General features: G+C 39.1%; 1 protein-coding gene across 2 annotated transcripts in view; it reads right to left on the reverse strand.

Annotated features, from left to right (window-relative positions):
• PPP1R9A (protein phosphatase 1 regulatory subunit 9A) overlaps positions 1–15,120 on the reverse strand; it is a 126,449-nt gene that overhangs the window by 33,806 nt on the left and 77,523 nt on the right. For both annotated transcript variants that reach the window (XM_042888793.1, XM_042888792.1), the window contains exon 5: positions 5,062–5,197. In XM_042888793.1, coding sequence (XP_042744727.1) covers positions 5,062–5,197 — 136 coding nt within the window. The remainder of the gene's footprint in view (positions 1–5,061; positions 5,198–15,120) is intronic.

Below are 15,120 nucleotides of genomic sequence, written 5' to 3' on the forward strand. Positions count from 1 at the left end.
GGGAAGGGAAGGGAAGGGAAGGGAAGGGAAGGGAAGGGAAGGGAAGGAACAAGCCACATCTTGACTGGTCCAACTGATGGCTCCAAAGATTTAAATAATTAAAAAAAAAACAAACTGAGTTATATTGGGGAAAATTTCAAGAGCTCTACTGGCCTCAGGAGACACAGTGTTTGAAGAGGTACATCAGGCAGATTAGAATAAACATAAAGGAAAACCTTGCTGTGAAGTGTTTGACTGAGCGTCAGCGGACAAGGTTATTTTTGCTTCAGTTAATACAAAAAATTGTCATCAAAGCAAAACACTGCAGTTTGCTGTAGTAAACAAGGCAGTGGGATGATACAGAAACATTAGACAGGACAGAAACAAATGGGGCTTTTGCTCGTCTTCAAAAGACAATGTCCCCATCTTATAATCACACAAAGCACAAATAACAGGTTCAAAAGAACCAATGTATGCTTTAAAGAAACAGATGTTTTAAACTGCACAATACATACTTTCCCTGAATGAATTATCCCTGCTTTTACATCACATGAACCTACCAAAAGATGTTCAGACCTTGTGCCAGTAAATTAGAACAAGGAATTTAGTGTTTTACATGAAGCAGCTAGAAGCAGACAAAGGTCACCTAATTTCAATATAACAAAGCTTTTTAAAGTAACAGCTGTTACTGTAACTGCTTGAGGCTCTTAGTAATTCATTTTGTTTTCCTAGTTGACAACAATAATATTTTTGTACAATAACTGAAAACTTACATGCTCCTGAAGCAAAATCTCAGTCTCTTCAGTCTTTACAGGTGAGCAGAATTCACTCATGCACAACAGGTGAGCCTATTTATCATTTTAGTAGTACACAGACCTCAAGGTTTCCCCAGCCAGAGGAACAGCTTCTGCTAGTAGCTGTTTAATTTTGCTATACACTATCATAGCAAGCAGCATGAAATTATCTTTATAAACATGAACTGCAACTTCTCATTTTAAAAGGGAGAAGGCAGTACTCACATTTAACTGCGCTGTAAATTGTTGAAACAGGCAGAACCCTCACCAGCACAAAGAAGCACCAGCAGCACCAGCCAAGAAAATGCAGACAGACCTTTCCCAATCACAGTAACAAAGGGTACATCAAGCTAAATCTTTTGTTTGTGCTGAAACTGTCCCACCATCAGAGAATACCACTTGAAGAACTATAAAAATAACTCAAATCCACCTCTTCATTTGATTTTTCTGCAGTTTAAACTCAATTATTTGAAAGGAGCAAAGAAAAAGTATTCTATAGTATCAATCATTGCTTTCATAGAACTAATTCATATTAATGTCAGACAAACTGTACTCCCTGAAAGATCTTGTCTTACCAATGTATTCTTTGCATTTTAGACACTGAAGCTCTGTTTTTCTTTTTGTGTCTCATGATTGTCTTCAATGTTCCTACTGTGCTCTCCTCTCAGAATGTCTTGATAAATAAGAATTAAAAATGAAAAAAACACTCAAACAACTATCTATGCTACTAAAAGACATGAAGATTTCACTTGCGTTGCACTTGACTTGGACAAAGTGAGAAGAGAATTTTGCACCACATTAATAATCTCACATCCTGCATTACCATAGGCAGCTTTCAGGCGAGCTGGTCATCTGCTTGATCTAACATCTGCCCCTCACTGCTGAACATGAAGAAGATGGTACCACGTTCAAATTATAATTCCAAGAAATGTCAGAATTTGACTACAGTGTGCAGAGAACATGGTATCAACATAGCAAAGTCTAAAGGTTTCAGTCAAGGATACAGATTCAGGATAATTCAGTATACTAGGTAGGAAATACAAAGACAGTGCCTCCCTCAAAGCTTTAGAGGCTTGTTTTCTGACAGGATGCAAGAAATTAAAGGTATGTGGAGTTTTAGAAAGCCAGAGGAACTGGTGATGAGTAAATTCTGCAGCGGGCTATACACAGGCAGCACCTGAAACAACATATTCTCTCATATTTATTTGAGGTAGCACAGGCTTATAAGGAAACATGACCTGCTGTATGTATTGCCAGCACTGCCACACCTAAGCAGTACTTGAGAAATTACTGATATTACTGATTCTAATTCACTTGAAACATTCCAGCAAGGTGAAGGAATGAGAAGGTACTGCAGACAAACAAGTATCTATCTAAAGCAGTACCTGACTGATGCCATGCCGGTTGACACAAGTCAAAATTTTCTCAGTAATGCTGCTATGTTAAAGAGCTCTGATTCTTCTGGAATGATTATATGCTGCTTGGGCTACCATAAAGACTACTAATATTCAAATCAGTGAAATGACAACCAGCTAATAAACCAGCAAGATAAAATACCCAGACCTGAACATGCCTGGAATATGCTCTCTGCCTGTCATTTCATCAGCTCATAGCTTTACCAACCATAGTCACATGCAGCATCTCTAGGACTCAGACTCAGATTGCTGATTTCCTGCTCAGGAAACCTGATAAGACATTGCTGTCTTTGTGGTAAAGTAGGCTCAGAATTTGACAGCCTCAGTGGAGGGCTGAATAATGATAATTTTCTTCTTTATTTATTTGGCAGCGCAGCTGGAATCCCTGCCACCTCATTTTAAATACTGTATGAAAATGAATAGGATGGTTTGATAGCTCTGAGGGTGAACAACTCTTGCATAATTCCATCTCATACCAGCAAGACACTCCTTACACTGGAAATTCTAATACTCCTGAGCTTCACACAGTCAGAAACACAAGTACTGTGAGCAAATGGACTTGACATTGTAGGGTTTTTTGGTACATTCATGGATGCCTATTCATTCAGACCGTGTAAGCTGAGATATTCTTGCCCAAGGGATGGCATGCTTTCCAGAGCCAAAGAACACAAAACTGGTAGTGGAGTACAGATACAGCCACATTTGACCGAACAGAGTAAGGTGAGCTCAAGTACCAGCGCTCGCATTTGACAGCAAATGGAGAAGAGCTTGTAGTGACCAAAAGATGTCTTTGAACTGTGGCTAATATGCATTACAGTACAGATCCCAATGTGGGAATTGCTTGGGTGCATGTTATGTGAGTTTACCTGGAAGGCATACTCAGGTAAAAAAAATGAAACATACTCAGGACTGCTTCAGGTTTCTTAATAATACTGTTCAGAAGGCAAACATGCCTCACTGCATACCTTAGAAACTATATCTGTCTATTCTAAGAATAAGGCTTACCACTTCCCACCCATACAGTCATGGAGGAAATGGGTATGACCTTCAGTGATCCCAAGGCTGTTTTTGAGAACTGATGCATTTCTACATTTGTTCAGAAGCCTAATTACTTCTCCTTCCAAAAGAGATCTCTGATGACACTCTGGATCTCCACTAGTAGATCCCTTTTCCTTTCTTCCTCCTCTTTTCCTCACATAATGCATAAAAGTACCTTTTGCACTGCATAAGCTAACGGCCAAAATGTACATCTCATGGTCACAGACATGGCACCATCCTCAGTACAGAGCTGTGATAAGAAGGTTCTTGTTCCAAAAGCTAGAGAGAGTTGTCTCTATTTCTGAGGTGAGGTTAGCTGTCCTTCAAGAAATCATTCAGCAACTTTATTTTAGATATAGAATAAACAGGAGTCAAAATACTTGCATGTTTATATGCTGTGGAGAAAACAGAGAGGATTTGGATTTTCTAGCCTTTATGGCCTCACACAGCCACACACAAATGTGCATTCCAAATACATACAATTTGTATTCATATGAGTTAAATATGCACCTATGGTAGGATTTAATCTAATACATATTCAAATATTCTATTTTTAACATCAGTGGAAATCGAAGTGACTGAAGGCATCATTGGGCCAGACAATTTTTACCAAGTTTTCTGGGATACTTCAGATGCTACCTGCTAGACTAACAGTGTGTGTCAAAATAAAAGTATCCTTATTTTACTTTAGAGTACTTTTCTCCTGTTTCTCTGTTTAGAAGCCTAGTCTCAGGACCTGAAAGAGAACTAATCTGAATTAAATGCATCACACAGATTCTCTGTCTCTCCTCATCTTTGGAACTTGATGATCCATGGAGTCATTCCAAGCCAAGCCATTCTGTGATTCTATGATTCTATGATGATTTTGGGTGGTCCTGTGTAGAGCCAGGAGTTGAACTCAGTGATCCATATGGGTCCCTTCCAGCTCAAAATATTCTATGATGTTCTTCTTCACCAACCAAACAAACAAAAAAATGTCGGCCTGGGCAAAAACTCACTAATACATGGAGTCTGGAATTTCAAATAATATTGTTGAAGAGAATGTGAAAAGAAGGTTGCATGCTCAGGCTACGTGAAAGTGCTTTGCTACAGCAACTGCTTTTACCTTAATGTAACCGAGCAGCTAACTTAGGGGTGAAACAGTAGTCTCTGAGAAAGATCTCTCATCAGTCCTTCTAAGTAACTTGGAATTCAGGCATGCTGGGAATTTTAAGAGAACAGAAAAAATATGGAAAGTTTACTAAATAAAATTGATAGCTTCAGAACCCTTGCATTGGGACATCAAGCACTAATCATGAACATCAATAAATGCTTCTGACAAGGAAGAATAATCCTTTATCCTGTGGGACAGCTGTTCGTATAAATAAAAAAAGAAGGAGAAGTCTTACTTGGAATTTTCAGAACATTTCTTAATGTTCTGAATCACAAACATCATTAATGTTTCTAGGAAAAAAGATAAGGTTTAAATCTTCCCAATAACAGTTGGAAGGTGACTTTTACCAGTGTCCACAGAAAAAGAACGTTTTAAAACATGCACAAGCAAACCAGCCTTATTCCCTTATTTCAAACAAAGCAGATGCCTTGGGAAGAGCAATAATTTACAGAAACATCAACACAATTTATATATGTTTTTTATGAAACAAAATAGATATCTTAAATCCATGCTATAAAGCTTTGTTCTTCACATTGGGCTTATCACCAAAATCTAAAAATCAGTGGCAGGGATAATGGAGATGTGCAAAGCTGACCTCTGAGTGACACTTAAAAAGCAGGAACCAGGAAAACAGAAAGCAGAGCATTGAAACCCTCTGCAGATTGAAACACTGGAAAGTTACCTCATCATCATCTGCGTCATACTGTGCATAATGCTGCTCCAGGAGCTCTCTCTGGCGGCGTTCTTGTTCCAGAGTTTGGCTAATCAGCTGTGCAACCTCGCTCACTTGCCCTGGTTTTTCTCGGCCAATTACAAACCTAGACAAGACACCATTGAAGAAATGATTACTCCTATTGTTTTACAAAAGTTCTTTATTTTTACCTGTGTTTAGAATAGAGACTGGCCTTTTTTTTGCAAAACTACATGGCTGTAACTGTTTTACATGTGTTCTGCAAAGTCCATTTGCCAGAAGGGCACTGTGTGCAAGACTGATTCCAGCATTGCCATTTTACAGCATGAAAAAAAACAAAAGTGTCAGTGATGACTACAGCCTGCAGTCCAAATTTAGCAAAAAAAGATCTGCAGAGTTGGAACTCCACAGACACAGACCTATAGCAGGGCCATTAATAAAAAATGTATCAGCACTTGCATTCCCTTAAAAGCAAGACATTTCTCAGAAGCCTATGGAAGTCCAGATGCACACCAACAGCGCAAACATCTCACAGCTCGCAGTGAAAGAAGCGCGCACGGGAGAAACTTTTTTCCCCATCTTCACTCTGAAGACATTTCTGAGCTCTTTGATTTGCCTTTCAGCTATGACAGAGAATTGATTTCTAGATTTTTAAATTGACAGATACCATTCCCTTAACTTTAAAGTGCATTTAAATCTTTTATTTCACAACCTTCTGTTGCTAGGGAGCTTTTTTTCCTCCACTGTTAGCTAGCTCTGAACACTGGAAGTGTGTGCTTCATTGGCTTAACAAAAGACAACAGCACCGTCTCTTTCTTGGCTAAGATTTCCACGTCTGCTTTCCAATTCTGCTTTCTGCAACTGAAATCCAGGATTGGCTTTGATTGTAACACTATTTTTCAGCACAACATCCTATCCATAGTTAGATATTTTGCTACCTGTAGCTTTAATTATGAACACTCATTATGCATTACCAACACTGTAAGCTCCTGAGCAAACGCACAATTGAAAGATGCCAAGGAGTATTTTCTCAGCAGGCTAGAAAAACAATTAGGCAATCACAGATGAAAAAAGAATTGTGCAGAGCAGAGAAGTTATGATCAGTTGACATACTGCATGGTAAACTGTCTGTTTCCACAACATTTGGCTCAAAATGACATATTTAATGGATTATTGGGATGAGAGGTAGAAGAGTGCATTATATCCTGTGCAAGAGAATTATCTTGATTAGTTCTGTTTATCGCTATTAATGTCAAGTTTCTGTGAGAGGATGAATCTGAACCCATTTCCTAGGGCAAATAATTTTTCAGGCTCTATGAAGTCAGGCACTACAGAAAGGAACACAATTTGGAGATTATTTCAACATCAAAATATGTGAGTCAATAATTACTTCCAAAAGGATAAAGGTGAGAATGAATGACTCTATGCAGAATAATGAGACAATTCGCTGAAAATAATTTGCAATAAAGTCTCAGTTTAGAAACATCAATAGAAAATAGAGCAGAAAATAGGAAAAAGCTTTAAAGCAAGTAACACCACCATTTTAATCTTAATCAAAGCAGCTCACAGTCTGGCACTCATATGCTACAATTACAAAATATGACAGCAATGATAAAGACCTGGGGCTGAAAGGAAAAGGATGTTTCTTTGTGGCCCCTTCATCTGCTCTGCACACTGACTCACAGTCAGATCCTGTTCCCCTCAATTTTAATTTCATAGCCAAGTATTACAAAGACCAAAACAGCCATATTTTCAGTCTCACATGGGAGGAACAACGAACTTTCAATATTGCTACATGAAGTAAAAAAGGATTCAATCCATGTTTGCTGTGCATTTATCTCTTCTACTTCAAAAAAAATTAATTTCTACGCTGAATACCCAGGACAGATAACGTATAATCAATCTGAAGTACGATAACTCCTGACTATTTGGGACTAACACATAAAGATTTTGGAGTTTTTATACTTGAAAAGGAAGTTTTTATGGTTTCCAGCAGAAGAATTCCCATGTCCACATTAGGAATGTTTTTGACACTGTGGACTGCAGAGGCACTCTGGACTCAGAAGGAAGTTTTTCACACAGAGGGAGGCGACACACTGGAACAGGTTGCCCAAGGAGGTTGTGGATGCCCCATCCCTGGAGGCATTCAAGGGCAGGCTGGATATGGCACTGGGCAGCCTGGTCTGGTGGACAGAGCACGGGGTTGAAACCAGATGATCACTGTGGTCCTTTCCAACCCAGGCCATTCTATGATTCTATGGCTGCCTTGCATTAATGCTTTCAAACAGACACGGATGTTTAGGCAGGAAATAAAAACTTTTCAAGTTACTAATTTTTTTCTCATCCAACAGCCATTTTCATTTTAGTGATGTAATTTTCAAGATTTTTATCACGTCAAAATGAAGTTCCTAGATGACACCTGAGGCTATTGATGATACATGAATAAATGCCTCAGAGCAATGACAAAGCACAGAACAAATGTTTTCAAAAAAAAAAAATTATGCAAGTAACCTTTTCTTTTCCTATAATTTATTGCATTAAGGTGAAACATTTCCAAAGTGTCTGAAAGTAAACATTTGGAAGCATTAAATCTACGACTGATGTCAGAATTTGTATAATGGAACTTGTAATGCAAACTTGTATAATGGAACATGACATGGCAAATAATTACAAATTTTACACACAGAATCAAACCTTTTGTCACACTGCATTCCACAACCTTAAGAACATCAAACTATATATAATAATTATGTTTAACCTATAACTAAAGTACTTCGTACATTATAAATTTGTAAGTGAAAAAGAATATTTCTCTCTTAAAAAAGCATAAAAGAGGCCGCTATTAAAATGCTAAGCATGAATAGATCTTTAAGCCTAGAAAGGCTTTAGATATAAGAACTATCATAATCTGAAGTGTTTAAATATGAGAAAGAGACATAAGGTTGTGATTCAGTGACCACAAAATTAGTCACTGAACCATCATCTGCACACTTGAGTGAAATGGCTAATTATGTGTTTCCCATCACTCGGCCTCACAAAAATTAAGCACATGCATTTCAGTCTTGATTAATTAGTCTCAAGAGCCACAAGTATTACAACAAAGACCTATAAATTCTATCAGCAATAATATCCTTAAGAAGCTGGTTATGTTTCTGGATATGAGACAAATGAGGGTTTGAAAACCTTTATACTCATCATGACAATATTTCCCTTAATTATCAAAGCTAGAAAAGCAAAATAAAACCAGGCCAATCTGTGAAGCTGTACTATAAGCACAACTGTGCTAAATCTCAGGCCACTACTGACTATTCCTGATGTCCATAAAACTGGAAGAGGGAAGAAGAGAACAGCACTGAGAAGAAGGCTTGAGCTGGCCTTGATATTCACAGCTGCACAGGATCTAGCTGAACTACCAGCTGTGAAATATTATTCTCTGTGGTTACGGTGTTAAAATAAACAGGGACAGAGCTAGGAACATAATTACTACTTGAACCTATCACGGATGTAAGGAAGTGTAAAAGAATATAACACCTGGAGAAACTGAAAATTAAGCTGCTGGTGGTTAAGAAAAGCATTCTACTGAAATTGGCAACACCTACATCTCCTGCAAGCCATTCAGCATTTAATGATTTTAAAGCACACTGTATATGGCTTTCTGCATATTGCCAGCTTTTATTAAATGAGGATCTGCAGACTTGCACGTCTTGAAATAACAAAGTACATAAGCATACATATGTGAATATATGTATATATAAAACCAAATGTGGTACAGAAACATTATTGTAAGAATTAATTTAATTAAACAGCATTTTGATTTGGAAATGTACTTCGGTACTAGAAAAACAGGGAAGGAGGCATGAACTCTGTGACACAAAACTGATGCTCCACAGCATGGATTTTGAGTGACTGATTCTCAGTTGCTGTTTTTTCTAAAAAGACTTTGAGCCTTAAGTGCCCAGTTAAAATAATTCAGTTTTGACTCCTTTAATACAACAAATATTAAGAAGTAAGAAAAGTTTAGAAAAGATTTTCTTAGAAATAAAGAGACTTTTTACTTCAATAGGATTCACATTGACATTTTATCTTCTAATCTTTACTAAAATATCATTTGGTCAATAAAAAATCTATAGTTTATTTCACTGCATTTGGGGAATTTTAACCGATTTTTTTTTAAGACGGGTTTTAAAAATGGTTTTTCTCTGAGCTTTAAAGCACAACGCTTCTGCTACCATTTATCCAACTTATTTCAAGATGTCTTTAATTACTTTCTCTGGCTGGTTCCATTAGGCTAATAACCATATAATTAATCCAAAGTGCTACAAGTGTTATGAACTCAGTAAGAAGGCAGTTTTATTTAGTTACAGTAGAGCAAGCTGGAACTCAATGCTTTTTCATAAAGAAGAAAAAAACAGCAGTATGAGATGCAGGGGTCATGGACCAGGCATAAGAAATTCACTGTGAGGTGCCACTACACTTCCTCAAATAAAAGGAAAATGACTTTAAATTAAAAGAGGGGAAATCTAGGTTGAATGTCAGGAAGAAATTCATTACTTGGAAGGTGGTGAGACACTGGCAAAAGCTGCCCAGTGAAGCTGTAGATGCCCCATCCCTGGAGGTGTTCAAGGCCAGGTTGAATGGGACCCTGGCAGCCTGAGCTGGTGGGTGGCAGCCCTACCCACCACATGGGGCTGGAGGTCTCTAAGGTCCCTACCAACCAAGCCATTCTATGGTTCTATGAGTATTCTCTATTATCCTATGGTCTTCAGCAGTTTTTAAACTCACTGAGGATGGAAAAATTCCACGGGCCCCTCTGCACAACAGTGCTGTCTTTCTGCCTCTCAGTCACTCTCTCCAGCTCCATTTCACCTGCAAATTTCCTCTCGGTCTTTCTGTTTTGTGTCCACCCATGCCACTACTCACCGCCTCCCCCCCAGTCAGAGACAAGCACGTAACACCGATTTCTGAAGCTATTAGCTGTAACAAAGGGGAAACGAGGTTTGAATGGTAAACAAGGAAGTAAATAAGGTTTGCCTGGAGATTAGTGATTGTGGTGACAAAAAATGGGAACAAACAAGCAAACAACTCTGCCTGGAGATTAGCACCCAACACAACATGAGGAAGTAATCACCACCAGTGGATGAAAGAGGCAATGACTGAATGAAGTCACCTAAGGTCACATAAGAAAAAACTGATCATAATGCTTTGGAACCAGAAGTCCAGTCGATTTTCTGCTCACGTCACAGACACCAACTAGTCCCAACCTATTCAACCAGTTATAATGACACTAGAGGAGATCACACCAAAAGCCTCGTTAAAGCCAACTCAAAATCTTTTGCCCCCTCACCCACAGAGCCAGTCAGGAAAAACTGAGACAAAGCAGACAATAATTTATCTCCCAACTTTTCTGCATCCGCAGTTTCCCTGTTTTGCTGCTGACATACCTGAAGAAGCCCTTCTTGTCTCTTGAGTGCATTTACCCTTCAGAGCATTAACCTGTGGGATTAGTATGCATGGCTAATGCTGTCAAAGCTGCCATCAAACTTCAATGAAGAACTGAGCAGTTCTTCCCTAGTTTGAGTAACAGATTTAGCACACTGCATCCCTTAATTGTCTCAATGAACATTTGTGTCAAGTTTTTTATATACTCCAAAACTCTCCTGGATTACCAGCACTCAAACAAGCTGCCATCCTAGCAGATGCTGGAGCACTGTGAGTCCCCTTTAGGTGTCTAGCCGTAACTTCTAAACACGTCACTCATTTCAAAGCAAGAGCTGAGTCATTTTCCCTTCTGACTACATTATAGAGCCTGATGGCAAACACAATCTTGCTCCATTTTGTCTGTTGGTTTAAAAGCCAATACCCTCCCTGTAGCATCAGTTGCACAACCTGGGCTTGACCTGCATCCAGTCCCATCTGACTGGCATGATCGAGAAGAAAATCTGTTGTCTGCTGTAGCCTCCAGAGCCCCGTGACATGGTTAAGATATTCTTCAGCAGCTCTAGCAAAGTAACAGCTGAAGGCCCAGAAAAGCCTAAGCAGCCTCTTCCACAGGACCCTGGATATGAGCCCCTGATGAGCTAGACTGCTATCAACACTAAAGGATATCAAAGCCAAACAACTACAAAGTCATGTAGAAAACCCATGCACCAGTGTTGATGCACTTGGATTAATTATTCCCACAGAAATCAATTCTAGGTCAGGGCCTCACTGATACACTATCTTTACTCAAAACCACTTTAAAATTAGCCACTGGATTCACCATTTTAGCACTCTCCCAAGCTGTGGTTCTTATTCTGCTCTGCACAGAGCACAATCAGGGAGAGAACCTCTTCCATCTCCTCCAGTCAGCCTGACAGTTTCCCAATACAATACTTGCTTAGAAGTTTTCTTGAATACATGATGATCAGCATTCTCTGTAGCACCACCGAATCCTTATGGGAACGGCCTCCTCGAAGAAAAGTATTTACAAATACTTACTATGTTTTAACATTCCTGAATATAAGAGAAACACACATGCTGCCTCTGTTCTAAAGGTGCCAGCGCTATCTGGGAATGTTTTACAACCTAACTGCATTGAGTTGATCTGCCTTGCCTCATTCTCACTGGTGTTGGCATCTGTGGGAAGTAAATCCAGGAAGGCAATGCATATGAAGTAAGCTGCTGAGTTCTGACCACGTCCTCAATCTAGGTAATTACATGACCCAGATTCTAGCCATGCTGAGCCACGCTCGCAGCACAGTTCAGGGGTAGCTCCTACAGCACTGTATTGTGCCATGCTGAGTTATCCTGCAAGGATGAGTGTTGGCTATTTCTGCCCAGCTGTCAACAATGTTGTATCACAAAAACCAAGATGCACCAAAGCTTGGTAGGAACTTCCACAGCAAATTGCACTTAGAAAGATCAAATAAATTAGCTAAATAAACATTTATGGTGGCATTTCAGTTTCAGAGTTAGGAGCTTTTGTTTGGATTCAAGTGACTTGAGGATAAAGAGATTCAGACCCTGTCAGGCTACTCCTCTTTTCAGAAAAGCGAAAGAAAACCCGCTCCATATGAAATCCAGCCCTATTGAATCTTACCAATTCATGTTAAATGTATTTTAAAACAATGCTGTGAGTGCCTAGCAAAACAAAAACTTCTGCATGGTTTATTTATATATTTTATGGTAAAACATATCATTTCCTATCCAAATGTGCTAATATTTCACAAAATTACTTGCCATAAAATTCAAATTAGCTAGCTCTTCAGGCACAGGGGTGATCTTAATGCTAGTAAAATAAATAGTGCCAGGAAATCCTCTTAAGTGCTAGTAATTGATCATCTGCACAGTTAAATTGATGAGACAGTCTCTGGAAGAATTTGGCCCAAGTTAACAAGTACTCTACCCTACTGTACTCAGCCACAGATGAGGAGTCAGCAAAGGCTTGGCTGCTTCCAGCAGGCAGTTTGGACACAGATGCCCTGCTCTGTGAGGTAAGAGCATTGAACAGCATGAGCAAAGACAGCTCCAAGGCCAGCTGGCTTCAGTGCCGCGGGGCAACCCCAGGCACACTGCACCTGCTAGGACAGGCACAGCAAAGGAATACAAACAGCACTGCAGTACAGCCAGGCTTACCTCACCAGTGCTAAGAGTTCACAGTGCTTTGAGTTGTTTCTCATGTTAAATGCAGCATGCTATGTCTGGTAGTCTTGTAGAATGATTGCCAGTGCTGATAGCTCTTTGCAAGGATCAGGAATAAGAAAGTAGGTCATATTCTGTAATTTTTTTGTTGCCATACTGGAACAAATAGGAGAAATTTACACTGTTTAGGTCCAAGGCACCACAATTGAAGTATCTACTGAGTCCCTGATTCAGGTTTATCATAGACTTATCAATCTGTCCATGAATCAGAGCATGCACTAAGCACAAACGGCTTCTTAAGCAACCATTTATGAAGCCCCAGCATGATAGAATTGCAGAGCAGAGACTTTTGTTTCATTCTCTTTCTCCCTTTTTGGTTCCAGGATTGGATTAAAGGAAACAGATACTGGCAGGAAAAGGAAGAACAAAAACACTTTCAGCCAGGAAAAAGGACAACATAGTCCAGCCCTCTGTATCTGATACAGAGGTAGCATATTTTGCTTTTGGCTCCTGCCTCACTGCCCAAGACTGGGAAGAAAGAGAAATTTCTTCGGTCTCTTCTACTGCATGGATTTGTATGTAGGATGTACAATGCCAGCAAGTATTTGGACACAGTTGTTTCACAGGGCAAGAGGGCAAGCAGAAAAATTTAAAAAGAACAAGAGAAAATCTGCAGGGAGGCATGCTGGAAGAAGAGAAGATGATTACGTGGGGGAAGGATTCACAAAAATAAAGCAATGCTGCTCACTGTTACCATGAGCAAATATAATTCCCCAGAGGGGTATACTGCTGTTGGCTAGATCCTGCTGTTGACTTCATTTGTCCTCTATACTGTCTGATTGCTTGCAAAGACACGAGTATTTAAATTACCTTTCCAGATGTTGTGATGTTAAACAAAACTAACAGCAGGCATGCAAATTACTCTTTTTCGAGACAGTATTTTTTCCAGAAAGAAATCAGCTCAACATGGAGGGAGGAATTTGCTGAAGCAAGAATAAATGATTTCTCAAATTGTTATCGATTAAAATGTGAGTATTTCAACTTTCTCATTTAACTGCTCCTTGTGTAAGAGCTATATAAAAAGTAAAAACTTCATTCTGGCATTTCAAATTGCATTTGTATTACAGAAAGAGATAAAGAAATTAGGTGATAAACTGGGAATATGGGTTGCAACAAAATCCTGCTTTGAATTAAAATTGTCCAGATAGGAAGAAACACAAAATGATAATAAATGATTCTGTATGAGAATAGAGAATTGCTCACTGTAGAAAGCCTCAGGGTTTGACAGCTACACTGCTATTGTTGGAACCTCTTCTTCACCAATTGAGAAGATTAATTAAACAGTAAGGTGGTAAAATTTGCTAACTAATTATTTAGTTTCTTTATTAATATTGGAAGACTTTGAGGCATTTCAGAGGAGTTTAATTAAGCAGAATTTGGTAAATATGCTGGTAGGTTAGAATTAATATAATTAATTTCAAGGTGGTGCCAATCAAGAGAAAAGTGACAGCTTTTGTACAGGTTCTGCATGCAGGGTTCCCCAAAAACTCAAGGGCTGACTAAGAAAGTGCCATGAGAGCATCTGCTCAATGCCTAGCAACAGTTTGGAGGCTGAGAGAATGCTTCACCTCATTCAGAAGGAAGGATACGGAAGGAGGTTCACAGAATCTAAAATTTTCCTCTCCAATAAAACAGTGAATTTGGCTAACTATCTTCAAAGAAACATTTCAGAAAAAAGCAGTAGTAATAAAAGCATGCAAGCAGCGTATGAAGAATTGGGATTTTCAGATGAATCATACTCTTTTCTTCTTATCAATCCAGTCATACATCCTAGCATCTCACTCTCCCTTCTTGTGACCTTGTGCCTCCCACAGCTGGATGGCATGAAATTTTGCATTTTGTGAGACTGCAAAGTGAAGTCACACCCAATCACTAATCGTTCCTTTCTTTTCTGGACACCACTGAAAGCTTCCACATTTGTCCTAGGAAGGACTGGCGCTAGGTACTTATGGTAAAAAGATGGTTTTCTCTGTTAAAAAAACTAAGTTTTCTTTCTTGTGGCACTGTGTTTAAGAAAAAGTCTCCCTGGAAGCATACAACTTTCCACGTGAACTTTTTCTGATAATGCCATCAGGGTCCCCAGCACCCTTAAATTACAATTAAAAATGGGGGAAGAGCGAACACACTCAAGACCTCAGAAGCAACTCTGAAGAACTTTAGACCTGCTGCTCATCACCACAGTCCATGAGGAACAAGAAAGCTAGGAGCTAAAATAAGCTGGAGAATCACCATGATAGGATAGGATAACCACAGTCAAGATGCCTCTTTATATTGTATTATAGTAGGCACCACTAGCTAACCTTAGGTTGAAGGATTAGATTGTAAATGGGTCAGAAGATGCACAGAACAATTAGTGGTATCAGTCTGCTG

This window comes from Lagopus leucura, unplaced genomic scaffold (genome assembly GCF_019238085.1).
Source record: "Lagopus leucura isolate 7727_CA_CO unplaced genomic scaffold, USGS_WTPT01 Super-Scaffold_100157, whole genome shotgun sequence".
In the NCBI taxonomy this organism is placed as follows: Eukaryota; Metazoa; Chordata; class Aves; order Galliformes; family Phasianidae; genus Lagopus; species Lagopus leucura.